General features: G+C 46.5%; 1 protein-coding gene across 1 annotated transcript; it reads left to right on the top strand.

The window, feature by feature from the left end:
* Positions 1-10,420: 10,420 nt before the first annotated feature.
* LOC134934150 (olfactory receptor 6F1-like) lies at positions 10,421-11,425 on the top strand. The gene has a single exon (XM_063929649.1). It carries the CDS (start codon positions 10,421-10,423, stop codon positions 11,423-11,425), a length of 1,005 nt encoding a protein of 334 aa, XP_063785719.1.
* Positions 11,426-16,108: the final 4,683 nt, after the last annotated feature.

Below are 16,108 nucleotides of genomic sequence, written 5' to 3'. Positions count from 1 at the left end.
GAACCCTTGTGTTGATCACTCCATCTGGCAGAGCCACCATTCTCCTCTGGAGCCACCCCTATCAGTAAACTCTTTCCTTGGGGTGGTATTGCAAGTGTGTCTTTTTGGCAACAACTGCATCTCCAGTAGAGATGGCCTTTCTCCACCTCAGCTGCCCCTTGAAAAAGTCAATCAAGCCTGCCTGAAGCTGCCCCGGGGGACAGCCCCAGAACAGCACTTTATCTGGGGTCTTTATCTGGAACTGTTAGGTATTGCTGGTTCCCAGGTGCTGTGGTCCCTTTCCCTTTGGTGGTGCACTCTTGGAGCTGCCCCTGCCAGGAACTCTTGTTAGTCATCAGCTTCATAGTATATTGCCCTCCTTTTTAGAGGAACCTTCTGGTATCGCTACCTATTCAACTCTCCCACTTACCTTCTCCTTAACCATTTCTAAGTACAACCCAGTCATCGGCTAGCTTGTCTTCCTGCTGTTACCACCCCCAGTAAATACTACAGCCCCTCCTACTGACACTGCTCCGACCGATAACACAGCTTCAAAGAGACAGTGGATTCAGCCTTACCTTAAAACTAGAGAGCTACATCCTTGCAACCACAGTCCAGGCCTTGCGTGGTGGTACAGTCTCCAAAGTCAACGTCTTCTAATACCAAGGGATGGATCCCAGTGGCTAGGACTGACCAGTACAACTGGGTGCTGCAGGAAAGGAGAAACTGGAGGTTGGTTCAATTTACACCCTGCAGTATAACACGAAGGCTAGGCTTCCATAGAAATTATCTGATGAGAATAGACCACTATAATCTGATTAACCTGACAACTAACTATACACTCGAATACTTGTTCAGGTTAGGGGCCAATTGAGGAGGATTAAGTTTATATAAAAGGGGACATACTGTAGCTGGAGTGTATTCATGAAGGACACCATCCTTACCACGAATACAAAAGGAGACCTTTGCTTTAATTTAGGAACATTTTGAAGTGTGATATTTGTTATTACTAATTTATTATTGTAAGTTCTTCTTTGTTGCCCTTTTCTTTACTATTACTCAAAGACTGTTTTAAAAGGTAACCAATTTACTGTATTCTGAAGAGGTAGTGGTGACAGGGTGCTGCAGGCATCCAAAAACATTTGCCAGTTTTCATGCAGCCGAGTTTACAACAGACCCCAGACCTGGGTTTGGCGTCCCTACAAGTGCACCAATGAAGGTCAGCCCACCTTAAGTTAGGATCCATTATTAGTAGATCCCAAGTTAGTGTAGTATGTTACATTTTAATATTAGTGTATATAGAATACCTGAGTAATTTAAAAATAAACTAAAGTCCTTAAAGTGTATGTAGATTAAAATGTATTTTACAGTGTTATATTAGAATGTAAAACAAACTTGGTGTTTAAGGTAATATGTGTGCACTGTATATGTTTTATTGTATTGTTCAAATAATTGTTCCTACTGTGATGCAGTTTACTATGAGAGTCTGCTGTAAGAACTAGAGTCCGGATCAATAAAGGAATTGTTTGGCAAAAAGTGTATTATTTACTAAGCACATATGAGCGATGATTTGCCCTAACCTCACCACATGTCTAAAGACTGGGGAATCCTTGAGCTGTCACCAAATCAGGGAATCTATGCAAGAAGACATCTGGAGAATTTGTGGCCATGACCTCAGACTTTCCATTGAGAAGGTATAGACAATCCTTGTTGGTATCACAGATCTCAGTATGTTCAGCTGGTGATGAACACACCTGTGCACCAACTAGGAGATGTGTAAAAATAAGAGTAATGGTAGATTTACCTTTGTTAACTCTATAAGTCCTTAGGGTCCACAGGAATACCATGAGGTGTAGGTGGTTGGAGAGCACCGGGCACCAAACAGTGAAAGCTTTAGCTCCCATAATGCCATGGTCACTCCTCCCCTATACCCCACCCCCAGACCCAGACCAGCCAGTTTAGTGAACAAGCCCAAGGCAGGGGCAGGACAGAGAATAAGGAAGAACGGTACACACAAGAAACACACTAACAGTAGAAGAGGAGAACTAGTGACCATGAAGAAATACCCATAGAAGCCAGGTGCATCAGGGTGGGTGCCCTCTGGACCCTATGGACTTAGAAGAAAAAGAGTTATCAAAGGTAAGTCTACTGTAACTCTTATTTTCTTCTTCAGGGTTCATAGGGATCCACAAGAATACCATGGGGATGTCCCAAAGAAGGTTCCCCTAGGCAGGGGACATTTCTGAGCTGCATGGAGAACCCGTCGCCCAAAGAAAGCAGCCTTGGAGGCAAAGGTATTAAAGCAGTAGAAACAAAGGAAAGTGTGAACCATGTGTCCGCTCTGCACTACTGTTCAGCAGACGCTCCACGACTAGCCGCCCCTGAGGGCCCCCTGCAGATTGAGTGGAATGAGCTGTGACCACATTCAGAACAAGGAGGTCCATCTCCATGTATGCCTGAGAAATAGTCATTTGAAGCCATCGAGCCAAGGTCTGCTTTATGGAAAGAGCAGATTTATGGAAAGCTTTTGTTTGATCCACATAAAGTGCTCATACCACGTCAAGCAAAGCTTTGCTAGTGGAAATGGTCGGAGATTGAAAAGCTGGAACCACAATCTCTTCATCAATATGAAATCTGGAGACTTTGGGAAGGTAGCCAGGTCTAGTTCTGAGGATGTCTCTGTCCAGATGGAAAATAAAAAAAGGGGGAGTGACTTGAGAGTGCTCCTAAGTCAGACACTCTGCGAGCAGAGGAAATAGCAAGGAGGAAAAGTGTTTTCTATATCAGCCACTTGAAGTCTAACGGAGTCAAAAGGTTCAAACGGATATGCTTGTAGAGCCCGAAGAACCAAAGACAAATCCCACGGAGGGACAAATGGAGGTTGAATGTGGAAAACTCCTTGAAAAGAAGGTCCTGATTTCAAGTAGGAGAGCGATCTTTCGCTGAAACTAAACATACAAAGCAGATACCTGTACCTTGAGGGATGCCATGCGAAGGCCTAAGTCCAACTCTGCCTGGAGAAAGGCAAGAACTCTCACAACTCTGAAAACAGTAGGATTATAGCCCCTGGGGGAACTCCACTGAAAATAAGTGTGCCAAATCCTGTAGTAAATTTGGGTCGAGGCAGGTTTACGAGCCTGAAGCATTGTATGAACAACAGAGCTTGAGAAGCCCTTAGATCTTAAAAGGGATGTCTCAAGAGCCATGCCGTCAAAGACAGATGAGCCAGGTCTGGGTCTAGACATGGACCCTGAGTCAGCAGATCTGGCCATAGAGGAAGCCAAAAGGAAGTGTCTGTTGAGAGACCCTGCAGGTTTGCAAACCAATGGTGCCTCGCCAGTCTGGAGCTATGACATGCACAGTGCCTCCTTCCTGCTTGAACTTTTGAAGAACCCTTGCAAGGAGTGAGACTGGAGGGAAAATATATGCCAGACTGAAGTTCCACCATACTGCCAGAGCGTCCACGAAGGTGGCTGCTGGACCTGTATACAGGCAGTTTGTGGTTGTACGTCCGGTATGCCCCAATTTTCTACCAGAACCTGAAAGACCTCCAAATGTATAGCCCACTTGCCGGAGTGGACATCTTGTCTGCTGAGGAAGTCTGCTTCCCAGTTGAGAACCTCTGGGATGAACACTGCCAAGATAGCTATAAGATGACTCTCATGGTGGGCAGACTTCTTGTGCCTCCTTGATGATTGAGGTAGGCTACCACGGTCGCTTGTTGGATTGGACTGAAACAGGTCAGCTGTAAAGAAGGTCTTGCGCCAGACTGAGCACGTTGTACACTGCTCAGAGCTCCAGTATGTTGATGGGCAGGCGACTTTTGTAGACTGTTCAACATCCCTAAAAGGACTGCTGACTGGGTACTTCTCACCATGGATGCCAGCCTCCAAGGGTGGGGAGCAGTGACCAATCTGAAATCCAAAAGGGATGACCTTTGTCCAAGTGGGACGTCTGCAGCCACCACATAAGGGGGGATGCGGTCAAGATGCCGCCGGCCGGAATCCCGGTGGTCGAAATACCGACGCCGGAATCCCGACCGCCACAATCCCGACCACCACAATCCCGACATATTCTCCCTCCGTCAATGTCCACGACACCCATAGAGGGAGAATATAATAGTGTGCCGAGCGCAGCGAGGCACCGTGCCTGAAGCGTGGCGAGCGAAGCGAGCCCGCAAGGGTCTGCGTTCTGCTCGCCACCCGTGTCGGGATTGTGTGGTCGGGATTCCGGCATCGGTATTTCGACCGCCGGGATTCTGGCCGGCGGCACTTAGTACTGATCCCCATAAGGGAGAGCCAAAGGGAGAGCCAGACCTCAGGGGATAGTATAATTGTTTGAGATCTGAGATGATGATGCTACCCATTCCAATGTGACAGAATCAGGTGTTGGAGAGGTCTGGAGTGTAATTGGGTGTACTCCACCATGTCAAAGGTGGAGACAATAAACCCCAAAATCTGTATGGCTGAGTGGAAGAAATCTGCACAGGCAAGTGTGAAGTGCCATTATCTTGTCCGTTGGCAGGAAAATCCTCTGAACCTGAGAATCTAGGAGGGCTCCTAGATGTAACATCCTCTGAGAAGGAGACAGGGTGGACTTGTTCCAGTTGATAATCCAGCGTGCGCTTGCAGGAAGGCAATGGTTAGATGGAGATATTGTCACAAGACCTACCGGAGACTGGGCTAAAATCAGTAGTACATCCAGATAATGAAGAATTTGGACCCCCTGATGCCTGAGATGTGAAGCCATGACTGCAATAATTTTGGTAAAGACCTGAGGGGCTGTAGAGAGTCCAAAGGGCAGCCCCTGGAATAAATAATGCTGCTGGAGGATAGCGAATCTGAGGTATTGCTGATAGTGGGATGTGATAGGCACATGCAGGTATGTATCCTAAATATCCAGTGAGGCCATAAAGTCCCCAGGCTCCATTGCATGGACTATTGGTCCGCTTGGGAAAGGACTGGCCTTAGCCTTCCCCTGGGGGTGAAAGGACTGAAAAGACAATGACCTGGGCTTTGGGACAGCAGCTGAAAGCAGAAAGGCAGTTTTAGAAGCAATGCCAGTGGCCACAATCTTGTCCAACTTGGCACTAAAGAGTATGTCACCTGTGAAGGGTAGAGATTCAAGCACCTTCTTGGAATCAGAGTCCGCCCTCCAGGAGCAGAGCCAGAGAACATGTCAAGCTGCCACAGAGCTCGCAGACACTTTAGAAGCGAGTACTCTTGTATCTAAAGCTGCTTCCCCAAGGTAAGAAGCCGCTTCCCTAATATGGGAGATGTGGGACAATTGGACCCTGGTAGCATCTGATGGGGGGGGCTGCCTTCGAGCACATCTGCCCAGCTTTCAATGGCTTTAGCCACCCAGGCCGCAGCCAAAGCTGGCAGTGTAATGGCGCCTGCATGAAAGTAAACAGTGTTTCTATATTCCTGTCAGTGGTATCCTTGAGGGAGGACGCTGTGGGAATAGGCAACATAGAGCTTTTAACAAGCCACATGAGCATCTACGGAGGGGGGAGCTTCCCATTTAGTACATTCTACTACTGGAAAAGGGTAAGAGGACGTAAGCCTTTTTTGTAACTGGAACCGCTTGTTAGGCCTAATCCAGGCTTCACGCATGAGGTCAGTAAGCTGATCTGACTGAGAGAATTCTTCTGTAACGACTTTCTGTCATTTAAACACTGGGGCTTTAGGCTTAGGAGCCGGCTCCTCCTCTATGTCCAGGATCGTTTTGACTGTCCGCACTAAAGTGGGAACATCCACATTAGAGCGCTGTTCATCACGAACAGAGGTAGACTCCTCATCAGATGACAACTCAGAATCCGAAGCCTGATGAATGTACAGCATGTCTGTCACCTTAAAGCATTTGTTGAAAAGCGACAGACGTTTGACCAAACTCTGAACAGAGTAGGAAAAAGTATCCATCCAGGTAGGATGTATGGGGGGGAGGTGGGTAGTCAAAGCAGGTTGCTATTGCTGAAGGAACCCCATTGCAGGAAGCAGAGTAGGAGCTGACAGCCAATCAACTAGCTGCAACTAGAGAGACGCCCAAGTGGGCAAATATCAGCTGCACAAACCTTAATAGGCTGATCGGATAAGTACTGTATAACCAGGCCCTGGGGAGAGGTATACAGGGAGACTGGACCTGACTTCTCCTGAGACTTGCTACAGCAGGCTTGTGAAGAAAAATGGCTGATGAGCATCTCACTAGGGGAGGAGTGGGAGGAGGAGTAGATCAGAGACGGGGAGCCTCTGCGAGGGATCGTGCTCTGAGCCAGGAGAGGGGCTATTGGGGGAGAGCCTACCTCCCCTGTGCTGACATTAACCCCCAGGGCTGATTGACCTTCAAAATGTGTCGCCGATGCCAAATGTAAGTGGCCTGGTGGTCTAGTGGGGGTGCATATGAACCGGACGCCCACATCAGTGCTTCCGGTGGTCTCTGCACCTGGTGGCAGAGGCTGCTGAACCTGCGATAACCCGCGAGCAGGGAATCGCCTTCCCTGCTCCTCGTTGTCTGGCTGCAGCCCTGGGTCCCCAGCGGATCGTTGCTAGCTGTGCCCCGCTGGCGCCTGCCGAAATCACTGGACCACTCACTAGTGTTGTGGTGTTGGCGGGAAGTTGTTGGCGCAGCAGCGCAGGTTCCCTATAGGACACACAGTGCTGCTTGCTCTGAGGAAACATTACTAAAAATAAAAGGAAATCATAAAGAAAAAAAACCAGCCCCCTTGTTTAAGGGTGCATCTGGCTCCTGCCGGCACCAAACTAAAACTGGCTGGCCCGGGGGCGGGGTATAGGGGCTCCTGACCAAGGCATTCTGGGAGCTAAAGCTTTAACTGTTTGGTGCCCGGTCCTCTCCAACCACCTACACCCCAACGTATCCCTATGGTTTCCTGTGGACCGTGAAGAAGAAACATGCACTGTTCGGGGTCTCTGTGGACTGGAGTGAGGGAGCATAGCTTTAATGAAAGGGCTGAAAAGGCACTACTACATGTAGCATTACAGAGGTCATCAGTGGAGCTCAGTCAAATCTGTGAACAAGGCATACCCTGGAGAGGGCAACCCTCGTCGATCCCAGCTCAGGTGCACACTCAATCGGTCAGCAATAGGTGCATTCACGGCTGCAGCCAGTGACCAGTTAAACAGAGAGAGTCAAGTAGGAAATAGCAGAAGCATTTAATTAAAAAAAAAACAGTACAATATAAAGAAGCTCAACTCTGCATACAATGACGTAGTTTCCTGACACATAGCTCTATCTTATTGGCTAACAAAACCTTATCTTATACGTCATATATCTAGAAACTTCTATAATTAACATATGAATTTATTGGGTTAACTATGGGGAATTTTGCCAAAAACAAGACATACATTCAGTGTCGGACTGGGGCATGAAGGGCCCACCGGGGCAATGCAGTGGTAGGGGCCCATGTTTAGGGGTGTGGCCAGTCTCCAGAGGGGGTGTGTCCAGCTGTCATATTGGTTTGCCAAAACAGTACAGTGTGCATTGTCTGGGTCCCTTGATAAATATATTCATTAAATACTGCTAGTACATGTATGATACTGTACCAGTAATGCACTGTAGGAAATACACCATAGTCCTGTTCAGTATAAGGTACCATATTTATAATGTATAATTCCAGTGCACAGTCTGGAACCTGAACAACAGATGAGGAGGAGGGCCCACAGGCAGTAGGGCCCACCAGGGATTTTCCCTGTACCCCTGTGGGCCAGTCCAACCCTGCATACTGATATTGTTTCACACCTGCCTTACCACAAACGGGACAGATACCTTTGTGAAGCCTACATGTCTACCTGCTGACAGCTATATGTCAAGCAAGAAAGTACCAAAAAAATAGAACTGTGTTTTTCACTTAAAAGGTCATACAAAGTGCAAAACCTTCCACTTGTTCCAATATCAGCTCTGAGCTGAAAAACTATTTTAAACAGCTTATCAAATGTCAATGGGATATATTAAAACATGGGGGTATATTTACTAAGCTCCCGATTTTGACCGAGATGGTGTTTTTTCTTCAAAGTGTCATCTCGGTCATTTACTAAACACAAATCTCGGCAGTGATGAGGGCATTCGTATTTTTTTTTAAGTCAAAGAAAAAAAATACGAATGAATACACCATCGGTCAAATACGCCTGTTATTTGATAGAACTCGGTAATTTACTAAAATTTGTATTTCACAAACACTGCCGGCAATAGCCAAACACTGCCGTGAATAAAAACAAATCGTAAAAAAAAAGCAGTTTTAAAATAGACCTGCTTTTTTTTTACCGTGTTCTGATAGGCATGCACGGATCCGTGAGATCCGTGCATGTTTATCAGTGGTAAGGGGTGGGAAAGTGTTAAATTTATTTTTTTTTAAATGCGTGGGGTCCCCCCTCCTAAGCATAACCAGCCTCGGGCTCTTTGAGCCAGTCCTGGTTGACAAAATATGGGGGGAAAAATGACAGGGGTTCCCCCATATTTCATCAACCAGCACCGGGCTCCTGGTGCAAAAAATACGGGGGACAAAAGCGTAGGGGTCCCCCGTATTTTTTGAACCAGCACCGGGCTCCACTAGTCAGAGAGATAATGCCACAGCCGGGGGACACTTTTATCTAGGTCCCTGCGGCCCTGGCATTAAATCACTAACTAGTCACCCCTGGCCGGGGTACCCTGGAGGAGTGGGGACCCATTAAATCAAGGGGTCCCCCCCCTCCAGCCACCCAAGGGCCAGGGGTGAAGCCTGAGGCTGTCCTCCCCATCCAAGGGCGGCGGATGGGGGGCTGATAGCCAAGTGTAAAAAATCAGAATATTGTTTTTAATAGCAGTACTACAAATCCCAGCAAGCCTCCCCCGCAAGCTGGTACTTGGAGAACCACAAGTACCAGCATGCGGTAGCAAACCGGGCCCGCTGGTACCTGTAGTACTACTACTAAAAAAATACCCAACAAAAAACAGGACACACACACACCGTGACAGTAAAAGTTTATTACATACATGCACACCTCCATACATACATACTTACCTATGTTTACACGAGGCTCGGTCCTCTTCTCCATTTAGAATCCTCGGGGTACCTGAGAAAAAAATTATACTCACATAATCCAGTGTACCTTCTGTTCTTTGTATAATCCACGTACTTGGCAAAAAAAAAACCACAGAAACCCGACCACGCACTGAAAGGGGTCCCATGTGTAAACATGGGACCCCTTTCCCTGACTACCGGGACCCCCCCTGACTCCTGTCAAAGAGGGTCCCTTCAGCCAATCAGGGAGCGCCACGTCGTGGCACTCTCCTGATTGGCTGTGCGCTCCTGAGCTGTCAGTCAGGCAGCGCACGGCAGAGATACACTGTAGCGCCTATGCGCTCCATTGTATCCAATGGTGGGAACTTTGCGGTCAGCGGTTGACCGCGAGTAACCTCACCGCTGACCGCAAAGTTCTGGTTATGCTTAGGAGGGGGGTTATGCTTAGGAGGGGGGACCCCACGCAATTTTTTATTTTTTATTTGTAACACTTTCTTTTTTTTACGAAAGGTGCACATTGAAGCCCTGCACGGATCACACAGATCCAGCCGAGATTCATTGTGTTAATGTCGGCAGTGTTTTACTATTCACTCCCGTAAAACACTGGCCGAAATTACGAATTACATCGACATCGGAAAAAAATTAAAATGCAAAATACGACAGCATAGTAAATCTGGCGTAAAAAATTCAAAAAGTTGCAAATTCACACATTCGATGTAATTCGTGTTTAATCTCCCTCCAAATCGGGAGAAACACGAATCTTAGTAAATATACCCCATGGAGTCTATGAACAAAGATGGCTTCCATCTTTATCATTTGAGATTATACAGCTGGGTTTGGTCAGTATAAAATACCCATTAGGTGGGGAGCTGTATCAAGTCTTGGAGGGAGAAAGAGTGGATACGTTGCCCATACCAACCCAACCATGGGGCAGATATAACATGTGCAGAGAGAGTTAGATTTGGGTGGGGTGTGTTGAAACTGAAATCTAAATTGCAGTGGAAAAATAAAGCAGCCAGTATTTCCCATGCACAGAAACAAAATAACCCACCCAAATATAACTCTTGCTGCACGTTATAACTGCCCCCCCCCCCCTGCACTGCACATGGTTTTGTCCATTAGCTAACAAATTTGCTGCTGCGATCAGATCTGAATTAGGCCCTATGGAACTATGGAACTTTAGCTCTCGGTTGTGTACACTTTTGGATGTAGAAAGGTGGAAACAGGAAATGGCCTTTTGACTCTGAGAACCCTCATTATTGCCCCCCCCAGAGACATCATCACAGATATCTTGTGTCCAAGCCTACGCTTTCTCCATTAATGTACGAGTTGCCAGGACACAATATGGACTCTGAACAATATAGTCATATGACATTTTTTAACCATGTTTTCTTTTAAATTGAAACCAGCATTCTCTGATCACAAGTGATGTCTAACGTTCTCCAAGGAATGGACGAGAGGAACCAGACTGGGGTCCCAGAATTTCTCGTCCTGGGATTCGGAAACCTCCACAACCTCAGGATATTACTTTTCATCCTCTTCCTGGTTATCTATGTCATGGTCTTATCGGCAAATGTCCTCGTCATTGCATTGGTTGGAGCCAACCAGAGCCTCCACTCCCCCATGTACTTCTTCCTCAGCCAGTTGTCCCTGTCGGAAATCCTCTTCACCAGTAACATTGTGCCCAACATGCTATGGCTGATACTGGCTGGGGGCGGAAAGATATCAGTTGCCCGGTGTATATTCCAGTTCTATTTATTAGCTGTTCCAACCATATCCCAATGTTTGTTGTTGGCAGCCATGTCCTTGGATCGCCACGTGGCCATCTGTAGACCATTACACTATGCCAACATTATGACCTTCACACGTCAGAATCAGATAGTCTCCTTCTGCTGGCTGATGGGCTTCACATGCTCACTTGTTATATACATATTCTTGAGCAAATTACAATTCTGTGGTCTTACAATAATTAATCACTTCTTTTGCGATATTATGTCACTAATAAGACTGTCTTGCTCCGATACGATGCCTGTGCAACTGGCCACCGCGGTGGTTGCTATTCCTGTCCTTTTGTCTCCATCCATGTTCATCCTGGTTACCTACATCTCTATACTTCACATCATCCTCAAGATGCCCTCCATCAGTGGCCGACATAAAGCCTTCTCCACCTGCAGCTCCCACTTAACCATTGTGTGTGTCTACTACGGAACCTTTGGGTTTATATATCTATTCCCCACCAATAATAACGTTGTGAATACAAACAAAGGACTCTCTTTACTTTACACACTGGTGACGCCATTGCTCAACCCAATAATCTACAGCTTGAGGAGCCAAGACATCAGATCTGCCGTTTATAAATCTGTCAGAACTTTTATGCCATGGAAATCAATGTACTGGTATCTGGAAAGACCAGGCTGGAAACAAATTCTATAATAAATTCTCTGTGAAATTTAAAAATCAAAGTAACAAAGTACATCTTAAATAGTGTTCATTATTATACCGTAACGCCTGAGGGAACGTAAGAGACAAGATGCTTTATAGAAGAGGTTGGGTCTGATTCCTGTAATGAACTTGCTCATCATTCCCATGATGAACTGATTCCTATGATGAACTTGTTCCATCCATTGCCCATATCTCCACCGAAAACCAATATTTCATGTTCTGAAGTTCTCCCTTTTCCATAATTGGACTAGACCCAATCCTTGGCAGCTTCTGATGTACAAAAACCAGTATGAAACTGGACTTGGTGGACTTCTCGCTATAGCTATCTTGGAATTAAGACATTTGGACATCCCTTGAACACATTCCTGTTATAATGTTATAATATATTTGCATTCCACCTATCCTGACCCCATCCCCTTTTTCTGATGTTAGGATTTCAGCTGTACTGTTTTGTATGCCTTTATCATGAAGTATTTGGACACCATACTCAATTTGTCCTTCACATGTCTTATGTATGGGTGAAACAAAAAATTCACAGTTAATCTGTATTGTCTGATGTTTGTGCAAGCAAGACACCCCCTTTAAATACACACACAAATTTTATGGTGAGCACTAAGGGGCCAAATGTAATTGGTACAACACTAATAGACTTGTGGCAGGAGGAAGAGGAGGAGGAAGAGGAGGAATAGGAAGAGGAGGATGAGGAAGAGGAGGAGGTTATCTTCCATTAATATGGTAATTCTCCTGCTTAGCAGGCGGTTTGGTGGTGACCCTGCCTTTGAAAGGCACTCAAGGGGAGATTCCTATATTGTGAAGCTATCTAAGAAAGTGTTTCCGATATAGACAGTTATATGCTAAATCAGATTGTGTTTGACTTAAACCGGTGTGGGATGTATATGTATGACATGAAAGAGGAAATTGTTCAGCTCTTTTGAAATGTAAGATGTATTTATATGAGATAATTAGCTGATTGTATACTAGTCAAAGAGGTTTGGGGTAGGGCTGTGTCCTTTTGTGTGCTGTGAATTGTCCCAAGCTGGTATTTGTCTTTTTTCTAGACATTTGAGCAATAAACATCTTGCCTTATGACGTCTACATCTTCTGTATCTTGTAGCCATCGGAATTGTGCAAAATTATATTCCATTCTCCGGCTGTTCTGGATTTAGCCTGGTGTCTCCAAGCTGAAATCTTTTGGCAGTTACCCTGCAGAGACTGGTCCATAGTAAGGGACCAGTGGTAATGTGCCAACACTACCCAGGAAGTGTTGCAGCACTGCTCACATCCTCAGAAGTAAGCAGTTCCAGGTGCTGGTGGTAGGAGCCTGGAAGAAGTGATTCAAGGTGCCATTGTAGGAGCCTTTGGTGGCAACAAGTTACCCGCCGTACAGTGGGTGGAATCAGTAGCAGGTGATCATTGATGGAAAGAGGGAATCTCTAATAGTGGTAGAGTAAGCCTACTTATATTTCTCAGGGATGAGTATCCACCCTCTAATCTATCAGTGCTAAAAATATCTGTGGTCTCCTGGTGGAGCAAGGTCATCTGATTATACCCACCAATTCCTTTCTCCATGGGCATACCATGCAGGTTGGAACTTGTTACTGCATGGACTTCTCCTGTAATATATGTATGCTAATTTTCATTATTATGAGAATTTTGAATAATTTTAGATAGAAATCACTGAAGACGAAGGAAAAAAAACCCTCAGAAGAAAGAGAAGATGTGACCAAAGTAATAACTTCTCATTAATTCACAATTGGCAGAACACTTGGGCACGTTCACCTAACAGCACCATAGCAACTGAGTGACCAGAGGAGCAGTTGCACCTGCGACTACAACTCCTGACAGTACCCCCTTCCCCGCCTTCCCTTGAGGAAGGGTCCAGCCCCTAAAATACGGATTATGAAAGGGTCCTTTTAGCCTTTGAGTAACCCAAGACCTTTCCTTGACTCATATCATGTCCAGTGTACCAAATATTGCAACTCTCCACCATCTGGTATCCAGAATATTTCCTATCTCTTATTCAATCTCTCATGTCCACCATGGTAACTGGATTTAGGTCTAGAAAGATCTCTGTTAACGCTGGAGTTAAACACAGGTTCAGTAATGATATGTGAAATGTCCTGGGAATTCTCCTGAAAGTAGGTAGGTCTAGACGTACAGAGCCCAGCTTGATGGACAAGGAAATCCTAAATGGTCCAATGTAGCTGGGTCCCAATTTAGTAGAAGGTTGGTGTAACCCATTGATTCTAGAAGATAGCTAATCTTTACCTCCGACGTTACCCTGAAAGCCCTGTGTCCGCCGGCAAACCTGCCCATTTTTTAAACCAGCCAGTTGGCTCAAAGATGAGGTTTTTTTATTCGGCAGCTAAGTTCAGACAATGTCTAACTTATATAGCGCACGCATATTCCGCAGCGCTGTACAGCCTTTATGAGACAAACCTTCCAGACACAACTTCATTTTTCACCCGCTTCCTTCCTTTTTGCTCATAAGGGAAGAACATGATTCCATTGAACACATGGTTCCTCTATCAGCTCCTATAGTAGCCAAGGGTAAGAAAATGATCCTGGATAATTGGATTAAGAAATCTTCCCCTTCTCTAAGGGAATTACAATCTGCACTATTAGACCATATATATCTTGATAGATGAGATGATTTGCTTGATACTGAACATTGGGGGTCATTCTGAGTTGATCGCTAGCTGCATTTGTTTGCAGCGCAGCGATCAGGCTAAAAATGGCAGTCCTGCGCATGCGTATGCGGTGCAATGCGCACGTGTGACATACGGACACAACGAATGATGTAGTTTTGCACAGGGTCTAGCGATGCATTTCAGTCGCACTGGTTGCCGCAGAGTGATTGACATGAAGTGGGCATTTCTGGGTGGCAACTGACCGTTTTAAGGGAGTGTTTGGGAAAATGCAGGCGTGCCAGGAAAAAGGCAGGCATGGCTGGGCGAACGCTGGGCGGGTGTGTGACGTCAAATCCGGAACTGAATAGTCTGAAGTGATCGCAAGCGCTGAGTAGGTTTTGAGCTACTCTCAAACTACACAAAAAATGTTTGCATGCGCTCTGTAATACATTCGTTCGCACTTCTGCTAAGCTAAAATACACTCCCAGTGGGCGGCGGCATAGCGTTTGCACGGCTGCTAAAAATTGCTAGCGTCTTTATAGATAACTAGGTGATTCATCGCGCCCCACGGGCGCTCTTCACACTGTTGCAAGGGGCTACGCCCCTTTAACCCTTGCAGGCCTTTGGGGCGTGCAATATTTTTATTATATGGGGTATTACCTCCAATCATAATTTTGTGAGTGGTTAAATATTGCACGGGCAAAGGGCGTGCGATGGTTAAGGGGCACGATGAATCACCTAGTAGGCGCTGTGGTTGGGGGAGTGGTGGAAGCGGGGGAGACGCGAATGGGGTCTGGGGGGGAAGGAGGGGCAGTTGCGGCGGTGCCGCGGGTGGGGCAGGGAGGTAGAGTGTCCAGGAGCCCAGGAGACGCGCCATAAGCCCTCACACCCGCCGAGTAAACGTGACACGCTGGCGGTGGGACGCATACAACGGAGCGCCTTACACTGCTGACTACTGTTGATATACCTATACCAGGCTCCTGTGTGTTATATGGCGGGATGGCATTATAGTGGAAGATAATGTTCTCCTGCTGTACAGGCACCGCAGCTTTCCCCCCGACGGCGAGGCCCTATGCAGCCCAGTGAAGTCCAGGGAAGACGCAGCAGGCAAAGGGCAGAGCCTCCCATTGGATGTAACCTGTGTGGGAGGGCTTTTCTCAGCCAATCAGCTGTGGACTGGGTGTGATAGACCTAGCGCTAACCCAATGAGAGCTCCAAGCCACGCCTAGCGTTATCCACAGTCACAGAGTGACAGATCTGGGATATTGGGGGTCATTCCGAGTTGTTAGCTATTTTTTTCGTTCGCACAAGGTATGTGCAAAATTGCGAACATGTTGCAAAATTGCGAAATTCCGCCCTCAACGTATTTTTGCTAATTCGTACGCAGTATTACACAAAGTGGGCGTACGCGAAATGACATCGCAGCAATGCGAAACCATCGCAGCAATGCGAAACTATCGCATTAACACATACTTCATCGTAAAAATACTAAGTTTTAGTAGATTTACACATCCATGTTAAAAGTGCACACTTTTGCGGACAAACGCTCCACAATGGGGTTTTTTTCCTATTCAGTGGAATTACACCTTTCTGTTAAAAGTCCACAAGCCCTCCTCAATTACGAACCCAATTAGTGTAATTAATGACAATGGTCCTGACCAATTAAGTCTCCAAAGAATACCAGAAGAACACTTTGTAGCCATAATTGTCCATAAACATTGTTGTGGTTGTGACAGGACGGAACCGCACGGAAGCACTCGCCGCTTGCCGCGTCCCGTCGACTGCGCACAGAATGGAAGGTCAAGCCGCACGAGGCCTGACCACATAGGGGATTCCCGCTTACTGTCAGTAACCGCCTGTTACTGACTCCACCCACTGCGCTGTGGGCGGGTTCTCGCTGCCACCACCAAACTCCTAACCTGCCGTGGCGTTTGGAACCACGGTTCTGCTCTGTATGTGCCGACGCACTGCTTTACCACACCTGTGTGGTGTTGACGAATCCCCACTAGCCACTTGCTAGGCCTCTACCGGTAGCTGGCAGAAG

Source organism: Pseudophryne corroboree, chromosome 6, assembly GCF_028390025.1.
Source record: "Pseudophryne corroboree isolate aPseCor3 chromosome 6, aPseCor3.hap2, whole genome shotgun sequence".
NCBI classification, from domain to species: Eukaryota; Metazoa; Chordata; class Amphibia; order Anura; family Myobatrachidae; genus Pseudophryne; species Pseudophryne corroboree.
Note: the sequence above shows the minus strand (reverse complement) of the source record. Positions and strands in the feature narration are given on the sequence as shown.